The sequence below is a fragment of the Oncorhynchus kisutch genome, linkage group LG25, assembly GCF_002021735.2.
Source record: "Oncorhynchus kisutch isolate 150728-3 linkage group LG25, Okis_V2, whole genome shotgun sequence".
NCBI lineage: Eukaryota > Metazoa > Chordata > Actinopteri > Salmoniformes > Salmonidae > Oncorhynchus > Oncorhynchus kisutch.
This window is the reverse complement of record NC_034198.2, coordinates 19972610-19997795: the sequence shown is the minus strand read 5'-3', so window position 1 is coordinate 19997795 and position 25186 is coordinate 19972610. Positions and strand designations below refer to the sequence as shown.

Genomic DNA, 25186 nt, shown 5'->3' with positions numbered 1-25186 from the left:
CTTCTCAGTTTCCCCACTGGGTCAATTTCAGTTGCTCCACCTCAACACTTAATACCACCCAAGCCATCACTCCTTTCAAAGGCACCCTGCTCTGGAGAGCAAAGCAAGTCCCAGGTCTTCTCAAGGCGTGTGAAACACAGAAAATCATCACTTTGAGCTACCTTCAGCAATTTAACAGTACCCAATTTATTTTGTATTTATTATGGATCCCCATTAGCTGCACTCTTCCTGGGGTCTGGTAAAATTAGTGCAGTTATACAACTTTAAAAACATTACAATATATTCATTACAGAATTCACAACACTCTGTGTGCCCTCAGGCCCATACTCCACTACCACATATCTGCAAGGCAAAATCCATGTGTACGTGTGTGTATAGTGCGTATGTTATCATGTGTTTGTATGCATGTGTCTGTGCCTATGTTTGTGTTACTTCTACCCAGCCTGAGACATGTGGGTCAGCCAAAAGGAAAGGATCATCCTTTGCATGACCATCGGGGTGAGGCTCGGACTCTGAGATCTTCATCACTCTTGGTCAGGTAAAATTTCTGAGCCATGGTTTGTATTCTTCCTCAACACACAATCTTCCCTCTGCACTCAGCTTTTCTCCTTCTTCCTCGCTGTCCATAACCACATCTACCCTGTCACAATGCTCATGCCGCGCCTTCATCCGCTGTTCCGTTCACCACCCCCATTCTGCTCCTTCATCCACTGTATTGTTTGCAGAACATGCACTGATGGCCTTTCTCCAATACCCAACTTCTGTTCCTTAAGCCCAATTTACTAGTCTTGGCAACATACTGTACTGTTATTTTCTATCAGTTACTATTGCACTGCACACTTCCCTTTGCTGATAAGTTGAAATGACGTAGGCATCCTAAGTGTGTGCCATTGGATGACTTGTACTATCGAGTATGAATAGTCTTGTCTTCCTTTACAGGCCTACTAAGCTATGTGCATTTTGTAGGGTCTGGGAAAACGTGTGCACATAATTCGTTCATCGATGTCTACTCCAGCCAACCTTAATAGCCTACCTCTGAAAATACCTATTAAAGACAGTTATCACAGACCATAAAATACATAATAAATACACTAACTATTGAAATCATTATTTCAAAAATATTTTGTATTCACAATCATTCAATACATTTGATTTGTACTTGAAACAACAAAGCTAAGCCCTGTGCATGAGAACAGGCCCAGGGGACTCATAGGCAGCGTTTAGACAGGCAGCCCAATTCTGATCTTTTTTCCCACAATTTTTTTTTTATTTTTTATTTTTTAAATCAATCATATCAGATATTTTTCTGAGCTGATCTGATTGGTCAAAAGAACAATTAGTCAATAAAATATCAGAATTGCCCATCTAAAATCAGCCATAGGGGCCATTATTAAAACTGAAACATTATTGGGTATGATTGGCAGAAAACCCCTTCCACTGTAGAATGCACTACAGCATACATAGACTAGTCTAGTATCTATCTGACAGTATGAAAATGTTAGCCTTATCTTAGAAAACCCCTGAACATCTTGAACTTTGAGCTCCACCTCTGTGTTGTGATGCTGCTGATCATCACCATTCATAAACAGATGCTGCCCTCATGTTTTTTGTCCAATTTTGTAACATACAAAACTGAAAATATACATTTCACCATACATTTCAGAAAGCACAACTTATGTTGACTGACAAAAACAATGTACATTCCAGAAGCATGGCCCTATCTACTTTTTTTCAGAGTGAAGTGTGAATGGATGCTTGAGAAAGATGAACAACTCCCTCTAGCGGCGAGTACAGATCTGCACCAAAATACACATGGTTTTATTTGAATGAGGATAGATAAAAAGCCGTTGACTAAACAACTATCCAATCTATTGCATCAGTGTTAATAGCTTGCATTATTTCCAACTCTTGTCCCTAAAAGCATCTCAGGGATACATATTCCCAGACAGGTCATGTTTCTTAGATCCTTAATTTTTAAGACAACATTTCAGAAAAGATCCAGAATAAGTTCACAACATAGAGGGACAAAACGTTTCATTACTAACATCTATACAGAAGAAGAAAAAAAAATACAAAGAAACAAAATAAAATTATCCCTGGACTTGAACTTGTTCAGTGTTCTTTCCTGTCATGTGCTTTCAACAGGTCTGCCCGACTGAAAGCTTTCTCACATTTCAAACATTTGTGGGGCTTCTCTCCAGTGTGAATCATCATGTGCCTTTTCCGTTTCCTAGAGTCATCAAACTTTCTTCCACAGACAGAACAAGGATATGGCTTCTCCCCTGTATGAGTTCGCATGTGTTGAGTGAGATAACAGTTTTGAGTAAAACCCTTCCCACAGACTTTACACTTGAATGGCCGCTCCCCAGTATGGTATCTCATGTGTACCTTCACTTCAGATTTTGATTTGAAACTTTTGCCGCACTCCAATTCGGTGCATTTAAAAGGCCTCTCCTGAGTGTGAATCAGGTCATGCCTTGTCAATGAGGACATGTTCAGAAACAGCTTACCGCAGTATGCGCACGGGAAACGCACCCCAGCATGATGTCTCGCCACATGGACTTGTAACGTCCTTTGTAATGCGTAAGATTTGTCACACTGGGAGCAGGAGAAGTGTTTATCTTCAGGTTTTCTGTGAACACACAGCATGTGCATTTTCAGTTTTGCATTGCTGATAAATCCCTTTCCACACTCCCAGCAAAGGCATCGTTTCTCTCCGGTATGTATTCTCTCGTGTTCGACAAGAACCGCTGATAAGTTAAACTTCCGTGGACAGTGGGAGCACTGGTATGGGAGATCTCCGGTGTGAGTCCTCTCGTGTCTGATGAGAGCTGCTAAATCAGTGTAGCTTTTATCACAGGAGGTGCAGAGGAATGGCCCGCTGAATTTATGGGCATCCAGATAGTGTTTCTTAAGGGGCTTGACCCCATTGAAGCTGTTTTCACACATGGTGCATTTCAAAGGCTTGTGCGACAGCTTGTGTCGGTCTAGCTTTACTGGGTCTGCAAACATCCTACTGCACTCAGTGCAGTGGAGGGGGCTGTGGGTGAGTGCATGTACCTGGGCCTGGGCCTCTTCAGGATCAGCTCGCAGCACCTTGCACACAGTCTTTACAATGTGCTTCCTCATATCATAGATGTTCTTGAACGTCTGCCCACAATGAGGACATTTGTGAGGGCGCAGATCTGAGTGGGACCTCATGTGAACTTTCATGCTGTAAGATTTTGGCAAACGTTTTTTGCAAATGCAGCACACTTTTGACTGTTTGTGTTTTTCGGTCTTGCTAGGTTCGCCAGATGGGTCGTAAGATGGGTCCTGGGGAGTACTGGTGGAGGATGAGTCACTGTCCTCGGGTGTTGCCTCAAGAGTAATACCACTAGACTGCTCCGTGTCTCCTCCCTCAGGTTTCTGGATTGTGTCCTCATCACTAGCTGGAGATCTGCTACGCCTTTTCTTGGAGTCTTTTTCACATTTTAGTCTCGGTTTCTCCAAGCTTTGTGGGTCCTTGTAACTCATATCACACATATTCGACCTGCCTTTGAGCTGCTTGGATGTTTCACCTTTAGGTTCTGACACAACTACTTTACACACATTTTGCCGATGTCTCCTCAGATCAAAATGGTACAGGAAGCGTTTCTTACACTGGAGACACTGAAATGGGCGCTCACCTGTGTGGATTTTCTGGTGTCGCTTCATGTCAGCACCTCGACTGAAAGTCTTCCCACAAATTGGGCATTTTTTGAATGCATTTTCTTCTGAAAGTTCTGTTTTGGTTTGTTGCCGTTCTCGTGCTAGCAATGTCTTCATCTTACGCCCCCTGTTTTGTCTAACTGGTCTAGATGGTAATATCAGGTTAGTAGTATCAATTCTTTGTAGCTCCACTGAAGGCTTGTGAAGCATTGAGGATATGATCTTATCAGATACATCTATGCTTTTCATTTGTTCTCCATGACTTCCACTGTCTTTATGAGTCTTTATTTGGGGCTTTCTGACGCTTGAATCTTCATAAGGCTGTGCCACCCCATCTTCCCCGATAACCATCACTGTTCTGTACCTGGGGTTCACTTCTTCAACAATACCTTCCATCTCATCTTGTACTGGTCCAATCCCCAGAACATTCTCTTCTTCATTACCGTCATGAACCTCCATGTCCTCATGTTCCACAGGGTCCATAAACTCTATAGATTGTTTGTTGTTTTTCTCACATTCCACCCTCTTCTCGCTTTTTATTACATCCATACTTGTCCCGGGTTCCATCTCTGTGTACTGTATCAGTGTTGCAGAGTCTACCTCCAACTCTTTGGTAAATGTATCCATGAAGACATTCAAGGATAAGGTCTGTGTTTCTGACTCTGTCTGTTCAGTTGCAATCACCACCCTTTCTACTGGAGGGAGACAGAGAGCTGAGAGAATGCAGTCCCCATCGGAAGAAGACAGAGTATCTAGAAAGGGAAGCGAGAAATTAAAGACAATGGTTAAGAAGTTAATAAATGTCAACGTCCCCTACAGAAGATTGGCCAATATCTACATGCGTCCTATGATAGATGTCTACCATGGTTGTCCAGCTGGCTGAGGTCTCTGTGGTACTGAAGCAGGGTTTTCAGCTGCTGAGGGTGAGACACAGACTGAACACATTCCTCCAGAACAGAGGGGACATCGCTGAGCAGGGACGCAGCCTGACACAGAAGGAAAATGGATACGATTTAGGGGTGATTCAAAATATATTCTCTGAATCAACCTTTGTGAATAGTGATCCTTCACTGAATTGATGAAGGTACTCATCTAATTTCAGTACCTGTTGAAAGTTTGATACTGGAAGTAGCTTCTCAAGTCTTGAAAGAAACTGACACATTAGTTTCTCGATTGCTGCATCATACTTGGGACCAAATTCCACAGGAAAAACATCCTGAGAATAAGAAATTAGTATAAAATAAATAATATCTGATATAAGAACATTTGGCACCTGCAACTCACATGGACACATACAGCTGTAATCAGAATAAAAGGAGGCCTTAAAAAAAAGGTCAACATTGTTTATAAATAACAAAGACTACGGGTGTGCACTTCTGGGTAGTAGTATACCTACACAGCTAATCCAAAGCCACACTGACCTGGAAGAAGTGTTCCATCTCATTTGGGTCGTTCAGCAGGGTTTGAATCAGCCCCAGAAAGTTAGATTCAGATAAATCTTCATCATCAGTCTGCAAGAAAGAAAACACTTTTGTTATAATGATCATTATCAAATCAGTTGTGTGGGACTGACTGACTGGTTGATGTAAACCTTTGCTGAGTCTCTGACCTTAAGAGCTCACCTGTGTCCCCCAGAGAGGTGTGAGGGTCTGTATCCTGTCCAGGTGTGGCTGAATGGTCTGGAGGTCTGTGATCGGCTTCGAGCGACACAACTCCAGGACCAGCTGAAAGCAGAGCAAACCTGTCAGGAGACTTATTTGAGACCATAAACATGACTAATTATGATCATATCTCCCCCTTAATGATGAGCACTAGCTCCACCCCTCTCTCACCCGTGCTCGAAGACCCAGAATAAGTTGGGCCCTCTGTCGGATGTTCAGAAGCTCTGGAACCATCTCTGTGACCATGGTAACAAACTCCTCCAGCATCCCATAATCCATCACGTGTCTCTGCTGGATCGTTTGCCAGATGGCTGCTGAGACCAGCCGCAGTGGCGGGACCATGAGGCGCAGAGAGGGGAGAGGAAGAGGGGGACCTGAAACAGAGAATTTGACATGGGTGCTTGATTTGTGAACAACCTATTATTGCACGGCACATCAAACTTTAGCGTGTGGAACTACTATGTGTGTCATTGTCAAGAATGTTGTGTGAGTGAGAAGACCTTGTCCATCCAGAAACAACCCCTAGCCCTTCCCTTGGAGTCACAGAGTGTTCCTTTTGATTAGCTTTGGGGAGTTGATCAAAGCGTGGATCTAAAATAATGGGGACAGGTTGCAGGGTTGTTTCTGGAAGGGCCTAGAGAAGCAGTGAAACGACTGCAAAGCAGCAAATAAATTAGCTTGTTAGCTAGCAAGCTAAAACGTCAAGGAAGTTTAATTATTCTACTGCATTATTCAATAAAAGGCCGGGCATGAAATCAGAGAGGTTTAGAAATGCTGCACAACTTCAATAATTCCAAATAAAAGACCCGCAAAACATATTATAGACGTTCTGGAACGAGTCCAGTTCCCGCACAAAACAGTAGGAAGTTAGCCATACTTAGCTAGCTAGCTAGCTAGCTAAGTATGGCTAACTATGCCCTAGCTCTAGTATCGTATACATAGCTAGCTATACATGTTACCTTTCCCCCCAGACATTTGTTTTTGCATGTCTCTCCACTGCAGTCACACTAGACACACGAAAATGCCAATCGTTTTTGCCAATGTGTGCCACCCAATGACTGCATATAAGAAGGCGTCACCAGCGAGGAAGAGGCGAAGCGAGAGGGTTTACGCCGCCCAAAATCAGTCCACGAAAATAAAGGCCAGGAAGTGAGGCACTTTGTATGGAGGTCAAAGTGGATAACAGAAAATGTAATTGCTAATTTGCTACGTCAGGCTTATTTGGTTGAATAGACGTTTCGTAATGGTTAGGTTGTTACGAATGCACCGATATAAGGCAACGCACGCGGCATTTCTGCAACTTTGATAACAGTTACTTTATATCGGAGTAGTGTATGCGCTTCACACGCGTATCTGCATTCTCATTGGCTAGAATGGTCCCGTCTGATCTCGCCTCCTCCCACCTGCCGTCCATTTTTGAGGATATGCAGTTCCACTGTTGGAGTGGTCACTTGATAATCTTGTCAATATATGAAATAATCTTCGGTGCCACTGTGTGTGAGTACTGCGGGGACCTATTTAAATGAAACACACGAGGTACCGGTAAACGTGTAAACGGGCTTGTTTGACATTGCGGCCGACTGACTGATCTACAAACCATCATAAATAACAACTCGTTATTATTTGTAGATCAGTCAGTCACCATTTACCCACAATGCATCCAACACGACCAGTTATAACTAAAGCGCCTCTGTGGCATAACCAGTTGGGTACAATCATTCCAAACACTTAAAAGACACACCCTCAAATTAAGTCGACACTTCTGATGAGTATACACTTGCAGGGGGGAAGGATTTTTTTTTATTAAATTTTTATTTTATTTATTTATTAATTATTTTTGGGGGGTGGGGGGGGTCCACAGGACTCTTCCTCTTTCTTATTGGACAACACACTTCCAACACGCTTAGAACATGTTTCATGTACAAACAGGAACATTTAAACAAAGCAAGGGAACGTCAGGGAGAACCGTTAATAAACCAGGACTAAGGTATTATCCTAGGAGAACCAACTGTGGAAGAGGAAGGCACAGAAACACACAACTCACTATGGGGCGAGTCGCACTTTGCTTCCTACACGATCATGAAATGCTGTTTAATTAAAACAAGATTTTAGTGTGTTCATCTTGCCTGCAGACACTTTGTTGATATGACCACTGCAGATCTGCATCATATTATTCAGCTTGACTTTGTGCTAAAAATCTGTACGGACAGTAGATAGTATACTTATAAAATCACTACTAAAAATATTCCACTGTTAACAATACGCCTTGGAGGGGGACCACGAACACTGGGGCAGGCTGGGGGGAAGGGTTGGGGACGGAGGTTAGGGGTCAGGGGTTGGCAGTGTTGCTACTCAGACTAGCTTCCTCCTTCTCCACCCCCTCCATCTGGTTGGACTTGGCACCTCCGTTCTCAGAGTGGTTCTCCTCAGCGGCCTCTGCGTGCAGCGGCCCTTCTTAGTTTTCTTCTCCTTGTCGTTCACAGCCTTCTCTTTCTTTGCTGGTTTCTCCTTCTTGGCCTTGGGTTCAGTCTTGGCTGGGGCAGGTTTTGCTGATAACCGGGCGGATCTCCTCGGGGGCTCCTCCTTGGCGTCCCCAGCAGCTCCTTGCTTTCTCTTGGGCATGTTGGACTCTTGGCGATTCTCTTTCAGATGGAACTATAAAGTGTTTAGCTAGCTAACTGTTGTGAGTTGGGTGCATGTGAAGCCAAGTGTCTGCTGTTGCCTGGTCCGTCTGAACAAATTCTTTTTAAATGGACAGCCTATGCCCGGAAATTTGTCAGTTGTTCATCCCGCGATGATTGTGTTTTCAGCCACCGGTAGCTTGTGGGTGTTTATATGTGCTACAGTCAATTATGATTGCATGTCTACTTATATTAACTATTTAATTATAAAAATATGCCTATTTTATGATAGCTAGCAAATTAATTAGCTAACTAACGTAGGCCTGTAGGCCATCATTTTTTTAATAAGAATTTGTTCTTAACTGACTTGAAAAAATGAAGGAAAATGTTTGATTTCTACAATTTCCAAAAGCTAACCAAACAAAACCATAATTACTTTTACGAGTCGTGTTTTTGCCATCATGTGCATTAGTAGCACAATTTCTAACCTTTTTACATTAGTTTTTACTTACATTTGTTTGTTGACATATCCATATTGACATTGAGGTTTTAAGTTTCGACTGACTTTTCTTAGCGGATGTACAATCATCGCAAATTGAATTATGGGGTGTTTCAGGCCCCGAGGTGAACATAATTTACAATAAAATGTAATTTTATTTGATTGTACACTCACAAACTCGATCGAAAACGAGGGCTGAGGGGCTTACGTTGCAAACTTCCCTTGTTTGGCTAATCGTTTGGACCGACGTCCAAGATGGGGAAGAAGATTCCCCCAAGGGCATAAGGTGAGGATATGTGGACGAGGGTGGGTCTTTAATGAGTTTGAAACACAGCCTTGGTGTTGTCGTAGAAATAGTTGCTCAATAATATTTGTCAGATACCGGAACTTGTGAATTCAAATAGACTTTATTACAAAGTAACAAGCTGAGCTGGTCCATGGATCAACTGACTTTCCAGCAACGCACACACTCTTTATACAGTTTTCATCCTTAAGTCACACAGATAGTCACTCCTCTTCATGTTAATTATTCATCCCCTTGGGTATTTAGCCAACATTATCTTTTTTTGCCTTATCACTTATTTCTGCTTGGTTTACATTTATTGGCACAGACCTTAGGGCATAGATTCTACTTGTGGCGTAACCATAGCGATGATACAAAAATAAACAAACATGCACACTCCTAATGTAGGTGCATGTCTAATGGTGATTTTAGTAATATACAACCCTATGCTCCTAATGCACGTCTAATGAACCTTACGGTACTAGGTAATGGCTTCCCTTAGCCTAACAACCTATTGATTAATTGTTTCCCTTAGCCTAATGACCCAGACACATATGGCTTCCCGAAACCTAATGACCTATTGATTAATGGCTTCAGAGTCCACATCTAATGGCCCAGACACATATGGCTTGTATTGATTCTGCTTACTACTCTAAGAGGTATAATGTGCACATACTGGAAAATTCCCCCAAAATCCCTCCTTTGGGACTTACTGTGTCCCAAATCATAAAATTTGTTCCAGTACAAGTGAGAAGGGAAGCACCTTCTATGTTGCTCTCACCTTATCAACCATTGCTTCACTTTCTCATTCATACTGGGGAGGCAGGACCAAACATCTCCTTTCACATATAGCTAGAAAGAAGTCAAAGAGGGCCTCCCGGGTGGCGCAGTGGTCTAAGGCACTGCATCGCAGTGTTAGGTGTGCCACCAGAGACTCCGGGTTCGAGCCCAGGCTCTGTTGCAGCCAGCCGCAACTGGGAGGTCCATGGGGCAACGCACAATTGGCCTAGCATCGGGAGGGCCTGGCCGGTAGGGATATCCTTGTCTCATTGCGCACTAGTGACTCCTGTGGTGGGCTGGGCACAGTGCATGCTGGCCATGTGTACAGTGTTTCCTCTGACACATTGGTGTGTCTGGCTTCTGGGTTGGATGCGTTGGGTTGTGTTTCAGAGGACGCATGGCTTTTGACCTCCGGGAGCTGTAGCGATGAGACAAAAACCTCTTATCACAAAAAATGGGGTAGGTGAATTTCTTTTTTAAAAGAAGTAAATTGTCCTCAATTGTCCCTTAACATAGTGTAAAAGCATGTGCATTTCTTTGCCTTGCCCGAGATCATCTCAGTTATGTAGAATACAAGAAAAATAATAAAGACAATAAACTAGAACCTTATAAATCCTTATAACATCAATATGCCACCTAAACACATGGCCCTCCCTCACAGACACCTCTCTAACAATTGTTTTGTCATAAGTGAAAAACCTGTTAGATGATTAAGGGCATGGTCTGTGGACACTTGTAACCGGAATACCCTCTATGTTACATATTAATATGTCTCGGGGGAACAAATATTCAGAAGGTCGAACATCATTTATCCTTTAGCAACTGTTATATTGAGTACATGGTTATATACTTATACTCTGTGTACATGATTATATTATTTCATGCTATGTGAATCCATTAAACACATTACTTATCCCAAAATAAGGGGCAGTCACCCGTTTGACATATAGCACAGAAAATTGGGTTCGCATTATGAAAATGTCCAAGTCTCTGATCATCTAGTTTACACTATTTGCACAACCCTCTTTTTGGGCATGGTTTGTGTACACGAGGAGGTAAATCATCACCACCATAGTCCGGGACTGGGTATAGGTCAGGAAGATCCCTGTCCAGTCCATTTCCCAGCAACCTTTGTTGATCCTGATAGTCATGGCAAGCCCACCCCCCTCCTGGTCTTACTCCATATAGATATTCTGGATTCCCAAAAGGACAGTCCAATGGTCCTCCTTTAGCATTGCATGGTCTATCCGTATATTGTCCAGGAGCATCAGGCACAGGATTCACTAAAACAGGTGGGTCACAAACACTCATTCCCACAGCCATTTGTTTTAATGCAGTTTGTACCAGGAGAGACTTTATCAATGGTAAGACACAAAAAAAAACTATTCCATGACCACCAGTGCAACACCTATCATGATAGCAATTTTTGTAAGCATTCCTCCCCATTTTCCCAAAGTTAAATCCAACCAGTTCCAAGCGTGGATATCAAATCCAGCATTGGCCTTTGCTTCTTGCCGTTATCCTTTTAGTTTGGTCATAGCTTCCGTAAATGATCCATCTGGGCCGTGTTGTTGGGAATGAAGGTGCAACATTCTTCTCCGAATGTTAAACAAACTCCACCTTTCTCTGCTAAGAGCCCATTCAAAGCCTGCCTGTTCTGCCATGTCCTTTTGCTAGTGGCCTGTACTTGTTCTTCCGAAGCTGTCAATGCAGAGTCGGTATAGTTAATGAATCTTTGTTGGTTATAGTAAATGTAATTTATCCATTCTAGGTTTTTGTTAGGTGATATCCAAAGAAATATTGATTCAAATCCTTAACCTCATCTCTTGCTTTGTATTCTTTGGGGATTCCTCTAGGTTGTCCTATTGCATCTGAATAGACATTGGGGACTTATATTCTCTCCGTATTACTAGGATTCCTTTCAGTAACATTTATCTGTTGAATCAACCTAACTCTTGCACTAAGGCCTGTCCATCCTTTTGGTAATGTTTCCCTTAATATTTTCCCTCCACATATCCAGAAGAAATCTGCCACTACCACAGTCTGTTCTTCATATGGTGCAATTTATGGTAGTGCTAGAGTTTGCTTTTGACAACTATCGTGAGTAATTACTTTTCCCACCTAACTTCCAGCTGCTTGATACGTAGCCCTTTTTGGTGTGTCTGCATTCCAATTGGTGTCATTAGTTAAGTGCCGTGTTGTCTCACATGTGCCTCTAAACTACCCCAACTACCCCATGTTAAAACATTCATACGGTTGGTTATAATCTATTCTATATTTATATGGGGTCTCTAACTTCTGTGCTTCCACCCGTACATCCATTTTTTATTAAAGTCAGCACAAGCCCTATAATCATAAGGATTAGGTCCTACCATTCATTATTTCAGTGGAAAGGGCGCACACAATAAGCAATTTGTCGGTCTAAATTTGGATGCTGTATATTGAGCCCATTCATACCATTCATTTTTTGCTACTTTCTTCAAAGATGTGTCCTTGTATAGTTCTGGGGTTGAATCATCAATTGGGGTTACAGTCTCCTTTTCTTGACTTAAACTACTGGGATTGGTTAGAAGGTTCCAAATGTTTTGGAGGAACCCAACTGATTCTGATGTTTCTGGCTTTTTTGTAATGGTAGTGGACGGTAGCTGGGTTGATACTGCTGTTGTTTTTTCTGCAGTCGTTACTGCTGTTGTTTTTTCTGCAGTCGTTACTGCTGTTGTTTTTTCTGCAGTCGTTACTGCTGTTGTTTTTTCTTCAGTCGTTACTGCTGTTGTTTTTTCTGCAGACGTTACTGCTGTTGTTTTTTCTTCAGTCGTTACTGCTGTTGTTTTTTCTTCAGTCGTTACTGCTGTTGTTTTTTCTTCAGACGTTACTGCTGTTGTTTTTTCTGCAGTCGTTACTGCTGTTGTTTTTTTCTGCAGACGTTACTGCTGTTGTTTTTTCTGCAGTCGTTACTGCTGTTGTTTTTTCTGCAGACGTTACTAGCTGTTGTTTTTTCTGCAGTCGTTACTGCTGTTGTTTTTTCTGCAGACGTTACTGCTGTTGTTTTTTCTGCAGACGTTACTGCTGTTGTTTTTTCTGCAGTCGTATCCCTTCAGACCATTTAGAGCTAACTATTTCTATTATATATTCTTCACCTTCATTTTGGTCATGCTTTTCCATGGTAATCAGCCAATTAGCTTCTCCTTTGTTTATTCTTAAGTTGCATCCTTTTAAGTCCCAGATGGCTTCTCCCCTCATCTGATGATGTGACCATCCACAGAGTCGTATTTCTGGTAGAGGTCTGGTTCTCTTAAATTGAGAGGGACCTCTGAACTTCTGCTTTCATTATTGTTTGGGATGGAATGGGGATGCTGATCCTATTTTTTTCTAAATAAGATTTCGTAGAAACTTGTTTTCTTACCCTACTTTTGGCATACTTTATGGTTTTAGGTGGGTTTGTTACCATGTTTCCTAGGTTTGCTGCTGTTGCTGTCAAGGCTATTTCACCACTCTTCAGATGTTTTGGTTTCCAATGTCTGTCAGGGAGACCATGTGAGGGCAGAGAAGTCGATGGTAGAGAAGTCTCCTTCCCATTCTCCTGTCGTTGTTTCCCCATTCCCTTGGACAGCGCCTCCGTCAGGGGTATCTGCCAGAGTAGATAGGTCATCAGGAGCAACAGGCATGTCCCTCCTCCCCATCCCTGGACTCTCTGGATCTTCAGGTGAGTGTATCTGTTGACTATTGGGGGTTGCACCTTAGACCTCTTCTCCTTCTGTTTCCCCCAGGCTCATGCCTGGTTTATTAGCATCCTCTCCTTCCGTTCCCTCCGGACTCCTGCCTGAGGTATCAGCATCCTCTCCTTCTGTTCCCTCTGGGCTCAATGGTCGCTCGATCACCCTCGGAGCTTTGGTGCAGTGGTTTAGATGGCACCATGTGGTGCTTCCTTCCACCTGGATGGCTGTTCGTGTAGCTCAGACCACCTCGTAGGGACCCTCTCGCCTTGGCTCGTTGCACTTCCTCTGGAACACTCGGAGGTAGATCCGATCTCCTGGTATGATCCTGGTTCAGGTTCTTGCCCTTTTTCCTGGAGATAGATAACTTTGTGTATGGCAGCTAGTTGTCTCATACAGTGGGGCAAAAAAGTATTTAGTCAGCCACCAATTGTGCAAGTTCTCCCACTTAAAAAGATGAGAGAGGCCTGTAAATTTCATCATAGGTACACTTCCACTATGACAGACAAAACAAGGGGAAAAAATGGATCGACCAACTCTCAATCTCCTCCCAGGTTGTTACCCATTCATCCTTCTCCTGGGTCCATTTCTCCATTAAGCGCTGTTCCTCCCAATCACACTGCTTGGTCCTTTTAAGGTGGGTTATTCTGTCACGTTCGTTGTACGGAGGAGACCAAGGTGCAGCGTGATATGAATACATACTTTTAATGAAGATGAGGAACACTTAACAAACTATACAAAACAACAAACCGAACGTGAAGCTATGATAATACTAGTGCAGACTCTAGTAAAATATAGTGCAGACACAGGCAACTAACATAGACATAGACAATAACCCAGGAAATACACAAAGAAGATGGCTGCCTAAATATGGTTCCCAATCAGAGACAACAATAAACACCTGCCTCTAATTGAGAACCAATCTAGGCAACCATAGACATATATAAACACCTAGATAATAAACAATCCCACAAACCTACAAAACCCCTAGACAGTACAAAAACACATACATCACCCATGTCACACCCTGACCTAACCAAAACAATAAAGAAAACAAAGAAGAATACTCAGGTCAGGGCGTGACAACCCAAGGGTAGCGCATGTTCAATTAAGTACATATAACCATTGAGGAAGTTTAAAACTAAGGATTGGAGGGAGTACAATGGAATTATCATTATTATTAGGTTTTGTTTGTAGTCAACGTTTGGGTTTCTGAATCGGTGTAGTATAATGAAATGCTGACCAAGTGGTTGTGTTTTTTTTCTGGGAAAAGGAGTGCTTCAATGTCTCTCTTTGGAAATGTTTTCTGGGGGCAGGAATCTTGAAGGGAGCGTGTGAGATAGAGGCATATTTCTACCAAATTGAAAAGGCCTGGAAATGTTTTGTTTGTTTAGAACCTGGGGGTTGCCTTTGGGTTTGAGGTGATTTCCATTTTTCGTAGAGACAAGATATCTTAAAGGGGAATTTTAGAAGTTTTATTTTCTGAGTTTTAATTAAACACATAAATTCTTTAGATAAGGGAATGTTCTGGGAACCTGGGATACAACATGCAGAAAATGTTTGATGTTTTTTCTTTAATTTGTCTAATATAGTAAGAATTACTCATCAAAGGTTAGTGATTCATTTGATCTCAATTTCTGCTTTTTGTGTCTCCTCTCTTTGGCTGGAAAAAATGGCTGTGTTTTTCTGTGTCTTGGTGGTGACTTAACATAATCGTTTGTGGTGCTTTCGCTGTAAATCCTTTTTGATTAATGAGACTTTTATCTTTAAAATGGTGTAAAATACTTGTATGCTTGAGGAATTTTAATTATGAGATTTTTGTTGTTTTGAATTTGGCGCCCTGCACTTTCACTGGCTGTTGCAGAGCGGAACCCCAGTCCTAGACAGGTTAACATAAAACCTCAATAATGTTCCAACCGGAGAATTCCTTTGTCTTCAGAAAAGCACTGGAGCGAGAGGTAACTCTGTCGGGAGCGCGAGTCATGAGACCCAGGCACTCTGCCAGACCACTGACTCAAAGAGGTCTCAAAGGATTCTCCTTTATAGTAGAATCCTCATTCAAGTTTCTAAAGACGGTTGACATCTAGTGGAAGCCGTAGGAAGTGCAACTTTATCCATATCTCGGTAGGCCAAGCTTTGATAAACTACAAACCTCAGATGTCCCACTTTCTGGTTGGATTTTTCTCAGGTTTTCACCTGGCATATGAGTTCTGTTATACTCACAGTCATTATTCAAACAGTTTTAGAAACTTCAGAGTGTTTTTTTATCCAATACTACTAATAATATGCATATATTAGCATCTGGGACTGAGTAGGAGGCAGTTCACTCTGGGAACGCTATTCGTCCAAAAGTGAAAATGCTGCCCCCTATCCCAATTAAGTTAATTATGTTAAGTATTTAGGACATATTCTGAGCCAACAGGACAGGGACATATGACATCTGTGGTGATCCATGATCATTGAGAGCATCGAGATAACCTTAATCAAACTATGTAATAACCTTAGAGATTACTACCATAGACATGTTGATTTTTCAAAAGAAATCCATGAGTGCAGACAGGGTGACAGTGAGACATTTAGTCAATATTTGAAAACAACCTATATTTGATACTGACGGTTATAAGAAAGAGCGGCAGACAGATAGTAGAAAAGGCAGATGGAGAAGGGCTCCCCCGCCCTATGCGGAGGCCTAAGGTGACCTTGATGGTTTGGGAGTATTACGAGGGGGGGGGGGGGGCAGGAAGTGAGCAGGATAGAGAGAGAGCAGAAGGAATTTGAGGAGAATGAGAGGGAGAGACTGGGAGTGAGGAGCGTTACGAAGGTTAGAATCTCATAATAAGCCAGGATTTGAGAGAAGATATGTGTGTATGTATTGGGGACTGTCTGTCACAGTCCCCAATTTACCATAAGGTGTATTTTTATCAGTTTTTTAAATCTAATTTTACTGGTTGCAATTTGTTACTTGATGTGTAATAGAGTTCCATGTAGTCTTGGCTCTATGTAGTACTGTGTGCCTTCCATAGTCTGTTCTGGACCTGGGGACTGTGAAGAGACTTCTGTCGGCATGTCTTGTGGGGTATGCATTGGTGTCCGAGTGCCAGTAGTTCAAACAGACAGCTCGGTGCATTCAACATGTCAATAACCGCTCAGAAATACAAGTAGCGATGAAGTCAATTTCTCCTCTTTGATCCAGGAGAGATTGACATGCATATTATTAACATTAGCTCTCTGTGTACATCCAAGGGCCAGCCGTGCTGCCCTGTTCTGAGCCAATTGCAATTCCCTCTATGTGGCACCTGACCACACGACCACAAAACAAGGGCTTGTAGGACCTGCCTTGTTGATAGTGCCATTAAGGCAGAGCAATGCTTTATTATGGACAGATTTCTACCCATCTTAACTACTGTTGTAGCAATACGTTTTGACGATGACAGTTTACAATCCAGGATTACTCCAAGCAGTTTAGTCACCTCAACTTGCTCAATTTCCACATTATTCATTACAAGATGTAGTTGAGGTTTAGTAAATGATTCGTCCCAAATACAATGCTTTAAGTTTATGAAATATTGAGGACTAATTTATTCCCTGCCACTCATTCTGAAACTAACTGCAGCTCTTTTTTATGTGTTGCAGTCATTTCAGTCAATGAAGTAGCTGACTTGTATAGTGTTGAGTCATCCTCATACATAGACACACTGGCTTTACTCAAAGCCAGTGGCATGTCGTTAGTAAAGATTGAAAAAAGAAGGGGCCTAGACAGCTGCCCTGGGGAATTCCTGATTCTACCTGGATTATGTTGGAGAGGCTTCCATTAAAGAACAACCTCTTTGTTATGTTAGACAGGTAACTCTTTATCCACAATATAGCAGGTGGTGTAAAACCCTAAAACATACATTTGTTATAGTAGCAGACTATGATCGATAATGTCAAAAGCTGCACTGAAGTCTAACTAAACAGCCCCCACAATCTTTTTGTCATCAATTTCTCTCAGCCAATCATCAGCCAATTATGTAAGCACTGTGCTTGTTGTATGTCCTTCCCTATAAGCATGCTGAAAGTAGCAGTGTATCTGGTCAACAACAACAAAAATCCCAAAAGTTTAGTAAGAGTTGGTAACAGGCTGATTGGTTGGCTGTTCGAGCCAGTAAAGGGGCATTACTACTCTCAGGTAGAAGGATAACTTTTGCTTCCCTCCAAGCCTGAGGGCACACACTTTCTAGTAGGCTTACATTGAAGATATGGCAAATAGGAGTTGCAATATCATCTGCTATTATCCTCAGTAATTTTCCATATCACTGTGCAAATTGTCTGTTCTTTGTTGAAGTATATTGCTTTAAATGTATTGTCTTATTCTGGGTTGATACTTAATATCTCCAGCAATAACACATTGGGAAACTGTACATATAAATAGTTGGATCTCCATTGATTCAGTCAAACACTTTCTACCTGTTGTATTTTCAACTGGGCAGTATCGTTCTGTTACAATGACACTGGTATCTGGATTGATTATTGATAGCAATACGAGACCTTATCAGTGAATACCTCCAAACTGAAGTATTATGGGCAGCAAAACTCGTTAACGTTAAATAATGTGCCACTCACTGTGTATTTTACTTCAAAAATAATATCCCCTCAACAACAAATAAATTTATTTTTTCTGCGACATGTCATTCTTGATCTTCATATTCAATAGTAAACTTTTGTATCTTTTAGAAAGCGCAATAGACGTTTGAGATGACGTGTAAATGTAGTATCAGATTAGGATATTTGATGTGTGTCATGTACAATGTGCATTTGACTGACTGGTGATTATTTCACTTTCATATGATTATCTTCTGCAAAGTTGTTGTTTATTCCACTGACAAATTCTCAAATTAGTCTGTGGGTTAGTTTTTATAAATATAGTAGTTGAAAATATAAAATATTTGATCACGGGCGTGTCCAACCTCTCATTAGGCGAACGTAGATTTTTTCCCGGCTTGCATTGGGCGCGACTATCCTTGGCCACGTCTCCGGGCCACGTCGCGCATTACTCGCCATTTTCCCATCCAGACCGTGGAAAACGTCGATTTAGGTGCCTGACAGACCCTATTGTAAGGTTTTAAACCTGCAAGTAACGGAGGCTTGAAGGTCGTATTTGATTTGACCCGCATAGGTTCGTTCTAGCGAAGGCACAGCCGCCTGCAGCACCCAGCAGAATCATGAACATTTTCAGACTCACTGGTGATCTCTCACATTTAGCAGCCATCATCATCCTGCTGCTAAAAATATGGAAAACTAGGTCCTGTGCTGGTGAGTAAGATTCCCATTTGGACTATTTGCAAGCTGCATACATCTCCAATTACCATCTCAATTCCAATGCAATGTACCTAGCTATTAAACTAGCAACGTTTCTTTGTAGTGGATTTTTGTTGACAAGCTAACTGCTACTAGGCAACTAACGTTAGTTTGAGGCTTCATCAAATCAGATTGTTAGCATTGATGCTAGCACGGCCTAGTAAACAGGACAGTGTTAGGAAAGGACAAAGTCCAGCAAATCAAATACACCCAAATGAAATGCATGCAATGTCCGTTGCTAAGTAACGTTAGTTGACTTGTGTTGAGTACCCCACTCATTTATTAGCTAGCGATATCAGGTCAACATCTGCGCACGTCAGTTTACAGGGCCCACTAAACGCTTTTCAGTGTGTGTGGTATGTCATGCCTCATCATCCCTGTTGTAGTACAGAAACCTTTGATCTTAGTCCGCTAATCCCCCCCCAGCGTCGCTACCCTGGTCTGTCCTTTGACGTGGTAGCGCTGTCACTTAACGCGGATAATATGGTTAAAAAATATATAATTGCTGTCAAATGCACAGCTGATACAGGACTTTGTTACTTTAACTTATACAGAATTAAAGTAGTCCATTTCCAATGTCCCCTGGGAATTACAAGGCTTGTTGCAGTCTGTTGTGTAAGGCCACAAGACTTCTAAACAAGACTGCTAATCAAATGGCTACCTGGACTACCTGCATTGACCTTTTTTTGCACTGACTCTACCCACACACCCAGACATACTTACACTGACACCCCAACACACATGCGTACAAACACACTATCACACTCACCACATATGCTGCTGCTGGTGTTTTATCTAGCCTGTTGCCTAGTCACTTTACCCCTACTTATATATACAGTACATAGGTACCTCAATTAACTCGTACCCCTCCCTGCACATGAACTCGGTACTGGTACTCCCTGTATATAGCCATGATATTTTCTACTCCCTATATATAGCCATGTTTTATTTGTTATTCACTGTGTATTTATTCCTTGTGTCATTACTTACATTTATTAAATCTTTAACTGCATTTTTGGAAATAGACCTGTAAGTAAGCATTTAACTGTTAGTCTACACCTGTTGTTTATTAACCATGTGAAAAATACAATTGGATTTGAAACAGGTTTGGGGTTGAAGGTTAGGTTTAAGATGATCTGACTTGTCAAAGGAGGCACTGATACCTGTCACGATCAACAACTTCAGTAGGCAGGTAGCTTCTCACACAAGAGATTGGATTTGACACATTCCAGCCAGGCAAAAATCAGTTTGTGCTCAGGTACTGGGCCTGTCATTAGAAACATAATCTCATCACTGCAAGCACCGAAGTTTAATTCAGTTTTTAATATACTCTTATCTAGCAATGTTATTCATGTATTTTGAGCTTCTTGACTACAAGAGGGTGCTACCACTTGCCAGTGTTTGCAGGTTGGCCTTCTGAGGCGGAGCAGCTGTAAGTCTATCTATGTCTCTGTTTAAAATTCTTTGGATTTTTATCAAATGCTTTGGATTTTTATCACAGTTGTCTCTACCTGGCCATGCTAGAGAGGAAAGAAGCTCTCAAAACATAACTGAGATTGTAGCCACTGACCATAGCCATACAATATCTTTGTGTATTGTTCAGGCATAGGAAGGTTGAGGGATGGATCTTCTTTCAGCACAGTCTGAAATAGTAGGTGTTTTGCCATGGCAAGCCCAGGATTGTACATCAGGTGGTCTAAGCTTTTGTATGTGATAATGCTGTACTAAGCCTACTTCTTATCAGACACTCAGTTGGTTGTGTGTTTGCAATTCACCTGTATGGAGTCCGACTAGCTTTTACCTCATCAAAGATGCTAAGTGGATTTGATCTGTCATGTTTTCATTCCTGTAGTTAGAATCAGAAATTAATGTACGCAAGCATCACAAACAAAGGTCACCTTATATTAATTTGATGTTGCTGCTTGTGGAATAAGTCACAGCCATAATGCCTGTAATGTCAGGAATTGCCATAGCAGTACCTTCAAGTTGATGACATTGACAAGTGTAAGATGGAACACAAAACATTGTAGTTGAGTCTGCAGGTCCTAACTGGGTTAGCCAGTGAAATGGGACAAAATTAGCTTTCCGGGGTTCGATTTCTACCAAGGGGCCACCAAAGTCCTTGTTCAAAAACACTTCTTTCCTTTCTGCCTCCCTGAGAATTAACACTGATCTGACCTGACTGGATAGGTGAAAACAAGGATTTAACTTCATAGCATCAAACCAACCCTGTCCAGTGAGATCAGTGGTTACTCTAAGGAAGGATGCAAGGTTAACATCTCAATTCTTTCACAATTCAGATTAAGTTAATGAGACCGAATGAGAAGAAGCCACTTAAGGCTTTTGAGATGTACTCATGGTGGGCTGTTGTGAGTTTAGAAGAGAGACAGACATCTGACATCTCATACACTTGGTTGGTGTTTTGTCTCTCTTGACAGGTATCTCTGGGAAGAGTCAGATCTTGTTCGCCTTGGTGTTCACCAGTCGCTACCTGGACCTGCTCACCTCCTTCATCTCCCTCTACAACACTACCATGAAGGTGAGACAAACACAAACATTGGACCTTGTGAGGGTGACAGGCTAATCCTCTTAGATCTTTTTTCAAGCAACACACCCTGCCCATTCTCTATAGTAGTGAGATCTACTCACGAGTCAATATTGAAGTACTGTTAAGTTGACACACCCTTGTATACCCAAGGTTCATTGGTGTATGAGTGGGTGCATCAAGAGTGTGTACCTCTAATTATGGAAACCACTAGTATGTTGAAAACACAAGCAGCTAATTTACTTACTTTTCTAATCGGTTTCTGAGGTTGCCGTGTGCTTAACCTAATTGGATGTATACACACATCTTCCAAATAACAGTGAAAGGGATCAAGTTAGTGATTGGTGTATTGTATCGTTTAAGGTAATCTACATTGGCTGTGCGTACGCCACCGTGTACCTGATCTACGCTAAGTTCAAGGCCACCTATGATGGTAACCACGACACCTTCAGAGTGGAGTTCCTGGTCGTCCCCGTAGGAGGGCTGGCGTTCCTTGTCAACCACGACTTCTCTCCCCTCGAGGTAAGGACACACACCCTCTTGTCTCTCATTAAGATGAATGGATACTGCATTATACAGCAACCGATATAGAGGCATTTTTTGGGGTTAAAAGCAAACGTCACATTCGAGTGATGCGTGCGCATTCTCGCAACAAAACGCCCTGTCGCAGTTAGCATACACTGTCGGAACCTTCAAACTTAGCAGTGAGTGATGACCATGAAAACACAGACTGACTATAGCTATGCTCAACAAGTATATTGTTCTTCTATCTCCATTTGTGATATTTTACCATGCCTCGCTGGCTTGCTAAGTAATCAATGCTCTGACATTTGCGATGTCATGACGATAAGTCGGATGTGATCGTATTTACTTTCATGTAAACAAACCGCTTTCTGATTCGGAACTGAGCACGCAACTTTTCACGACATAGCCGGGAAATGGGTCTACACAGCCACACACTTCACCTCTCACTATCTCCTCTCCCTCTAGATCTTGTGGACGTTCTCTATCTACCTGGAGTCTGTGGCCATCTTACCCCAGCTCTTCATGATCAGTAAGACGGGCGAGGCGGAGACCATCACCACCCACTACCTGTTCTTCCTGGGCCTGTACCGGGCTCTCTACCTCATCAACTGGATCTGGCGCTTCTACTTCGAGGGATTCTTCGACATGATCGCCATCGTGGCCGGTGTTGTTCAGACAATCCTGTATTGCGACTTCTTCTATCTGTATGTGACAAAAGGTGAGTCAAGCTGCAGTCTTCGGCCTTATTTTCTAAGTAAGTTTGTTTCCGCAGCAGTCATTTAACTGTTGTGCTGCGCCACAGCAAAATTGCCACCACTCCAAAAAAAACATGGAAACATATTTTGGTCGGCATAATTTGAAGGTGTTAGAACGATCTCCATTTACTTTTCCTCTGCAAACAAAACAAGTAATTAATAGAAAAAACAGACAACCTCGTAGTATAATATTTTATCTACCTAGTTGGCTTGTGTGTTCTATACAAGATAAATATTCCTCTCCAGGTGCATTCAAGTTGCCGTGGTGCAGCACACATCCCAATATTGTTTTTATTTATTTTGCTGCTCTTTTGCACACCAATATCACTACTTACACACCATCATCTGCTCATCTAGCACTCGTGTTAATCTGCAAAATTGTAATTACTTTGCTACTATGGCCTATTTATTGCCTTACCTCATGCCATTTGCACACACTGTAGACTTTCTTTTCCCCCCCTATTGTGTTATTGACACTACGCTTGTTTATTCCATGTAACTGTGTTTCTGTCGCAATGCTTTGCTTTATCTTGGTCAGGTCGCAGTTGTAAATGAGAACTTGTTCTCAACTAGCTTACCTGGTTAAATAAACATTTTATTCTGACAAGCAGTCAATGCACAACTATTCTTGCAATCGCAAGGAAAACAGCAGCTTTAATGGCCTTTGTTAAGAGGGCGATCCCAGCTTTCCATTCCTACTTTATTTATTTCTCAACTCACAAATGTGTGGACTGAACCATTTTTAAACCAAGTTTTTAGCAGGGTCATGGTTAAACATGCTCTGCAATTCACTGAGTGAATAGTGAGGCTAAACCTAACACTGGTCAATTGTAGGGTAACTAGGGGTAAAATGCCACCCTACACCATTTTTTTGAGTGACTTAAAAAAAAGTTGTGCAATAAGTGCCAACCAGGGAAAGTGTTGAGGGAATAGTGACATGAAGTGGGAGGTACAGGCATGGTCATGTTATGCTGGGTGCCAGGTTACCCCCCGCCAATAACGGCACATTTTCAGTTTTCCCCTCTCCACTCAGACCATTCCCAGACAGTCCTTGAGAAATTGCATTTTGTGAAGCTGTTTTTTAATTGAAAACAATCCCAGTAAGGTACATGTTATCCCAAAATGGTTTAATATTGAGATAGAAATGGCTGCATTGGACCTTTAAACTTCAGTATATACACTGTAAACACTCAGTAAAAAAAGATGGTGGCCAGTATGTTGCAATAAACCTTAGTGAACTATTAACAGAAAATATTTACAAAATAGCTACATATAGGAGCAGATCATCATTGTACATGAGAACGCACAACTGCAACGCATTTAGAATTCTTGTGCACCATTATGCACGATGCTTGAATGTATTCTTATTATCTGTTAATAGTTCACTAAAGTTTATTGCAACGTAATGGCCGCCTTCTTTCTCAAGTTCATTCTTGAATATACCTGCCCACATCGCCACTGTAAAACACTCACCGGGAACTTCTGGTATTTGTCACAATGTGCTAAGGTCATCTGTTTAACCGGTGCGTTGAACCTAAAAAATCTCTCCTCTGTTTCAGTACTGAAAGGAAAGAAGCTGAGTCTGCCAGCCTAAGTGCCAAAGATCACCGATTTGGCAGACTCGCTGGGGGGGTGGCACATGACAGTTGCCCCCCTCCCATCCCCCCGCCAGTGTAAGATGCCTGAGACAGAGCGAGCCGCTTAGTTTGTCCTGTTTTTTGACCACTATCAGCAACACCTGTTCAGGAGGGTGCAAAGGTCAGAGCGCTCAGATAGAAATGTATTGTATAGAGCTAGGGAATTTTCAGTTCTATTAATTATATTTCCATCTGCACCGCTTCACCTTGTTGAATGCAACCCAGAACAAACCCGAAAAGGCCATCCTGAAGCCTTCGGACTTCTGTTTGATGCATCTTGCCTGACCTTTTTTTATTACTCTGTATAAAGGAAGAAAAGTTTTCTAAATAAAAATGTGTACTCTGATTTGACACATTAGTGAATGAGCTGAAAACATAAATTGCCTGTGATTTGGCACTGTAAAATATTGGAGCGGACTTCGTGGTGGGATAGTATTGACAAACCGTTTAAGAGTATTTGCAACCTCAAATGTACTTTTTTTTTTCTCCAGAAAGAGGGGAAGTGTAATGGATTGTTATTCCCTTGGCTTTGGTTGGCAAACTTTTTTTTGCTTTCTGACCCAGTGTACATTCCTGTATAAAGACAGCCAGTTTCTGTTCATTCATGCCCTGGTCAATACTTAATATCCCCCAAAAAGATTAAACTAATCAATTTATAGTTTGAATTGACCTGTAACTGTCACCTGCTATTTGAAACCTCACTTACACCCCCAAAGAGTTACTGAAATACAGTATCGATAAACTGCCTTATCTTCATTGCTGTAAATGGCTTTCTTCATTTAAATTTACACCAAATCACCTGTATCTATATTTTACTACCTGAGTATCATTTCAAAATGAGTCCATTCATTGGCAATATATAGGCTACCAACTCAGACATCCGCTCCTGAAACCGGTCATGTTTTATGCAGATTCATGTTTCTTAATGTCCATAGATTAGTCTACATGATGTGCATATTGTTGAGCTCACTTTAGATCTTTGACACATGTTTATGGGCATTGAATTGTAACCAGACATCTGCCTTTACTTATTTGGCCTCACATGCAGATCATTCCTATTTTATTTTTACTGAGTTCTTTTGCATGCTGTTGCCACCACAAATAAAGATTTTACGGAAAACACGACTGAATGAGAAGAGG

The 25186-nt window shown here is 41.8% G+C and overlaps 2 protein-coding genes and 1 pseudogene across 2 annotated transcripts; 1 reads left to right on the top strand and 2 right to left on the bottom strand.

Moving 5' to 3' along the window:
- Window positions 1–1103: 1103 nt before the first annotated feature.
- On the bottom strand, window positions 1104–6466 carry LOC109870357 (zinc finger protein 888-like). The gene is made up of 7 exons (XM_020460844.2): window positions 6311–6466; window positions 5523–5725; window positions 5313–5414; window positions 5112–5201; window positions 4796–4906; window positions 4553–4676; window positions 1104–4442 (listed from the first exon to the last, which is right to left on the bottom strand). Exons 1-7 carry the CDS (start codon window positions 6336–6338, stop codon window positions 2113–2115), a joined length of 2988 nt encoding a protein of 995 aa, XP_020316433.1. The 5' UTR covers window positions 6339–6466; the 3' UTR covers window positions 1104–2112.
- Window positions 6467–7680: 1214 nt separating this feature from the next.
- LOC109870005 (non-histone chromosomal protein HMG-14A pseudogene) lies at window positions 7681–7988 on the bottom strand (annotated as a pseudogene).
- A 10210-nt stretch (window positions 7989–18198) lies between these two features.
- Window positions 18199–25182, top strand: LOC109870368 (ER lumen protein-retaining receptor 2). Its single transcript, XM_020460855.2, has 5 exons — window positions 18199–18539; window positions 21023–21123; window positions 21493–21651; window positions 22120–22372; window positions 23969–25182. The coding sequence occupies exons 1-5, from the start codon at window positions 18449–18451 to the stop codon at window positions 24001–24003; spliced, it is 639 nt and encodes a 212-aa protein (XP_020316444.1). The 5' UTR covers window positions 18199–18448; the 3' UTR covers window positions 24004–25182.
- The last annotated feature ends 4 nt before the right edge of the window (window positions 25183–25186 follow it).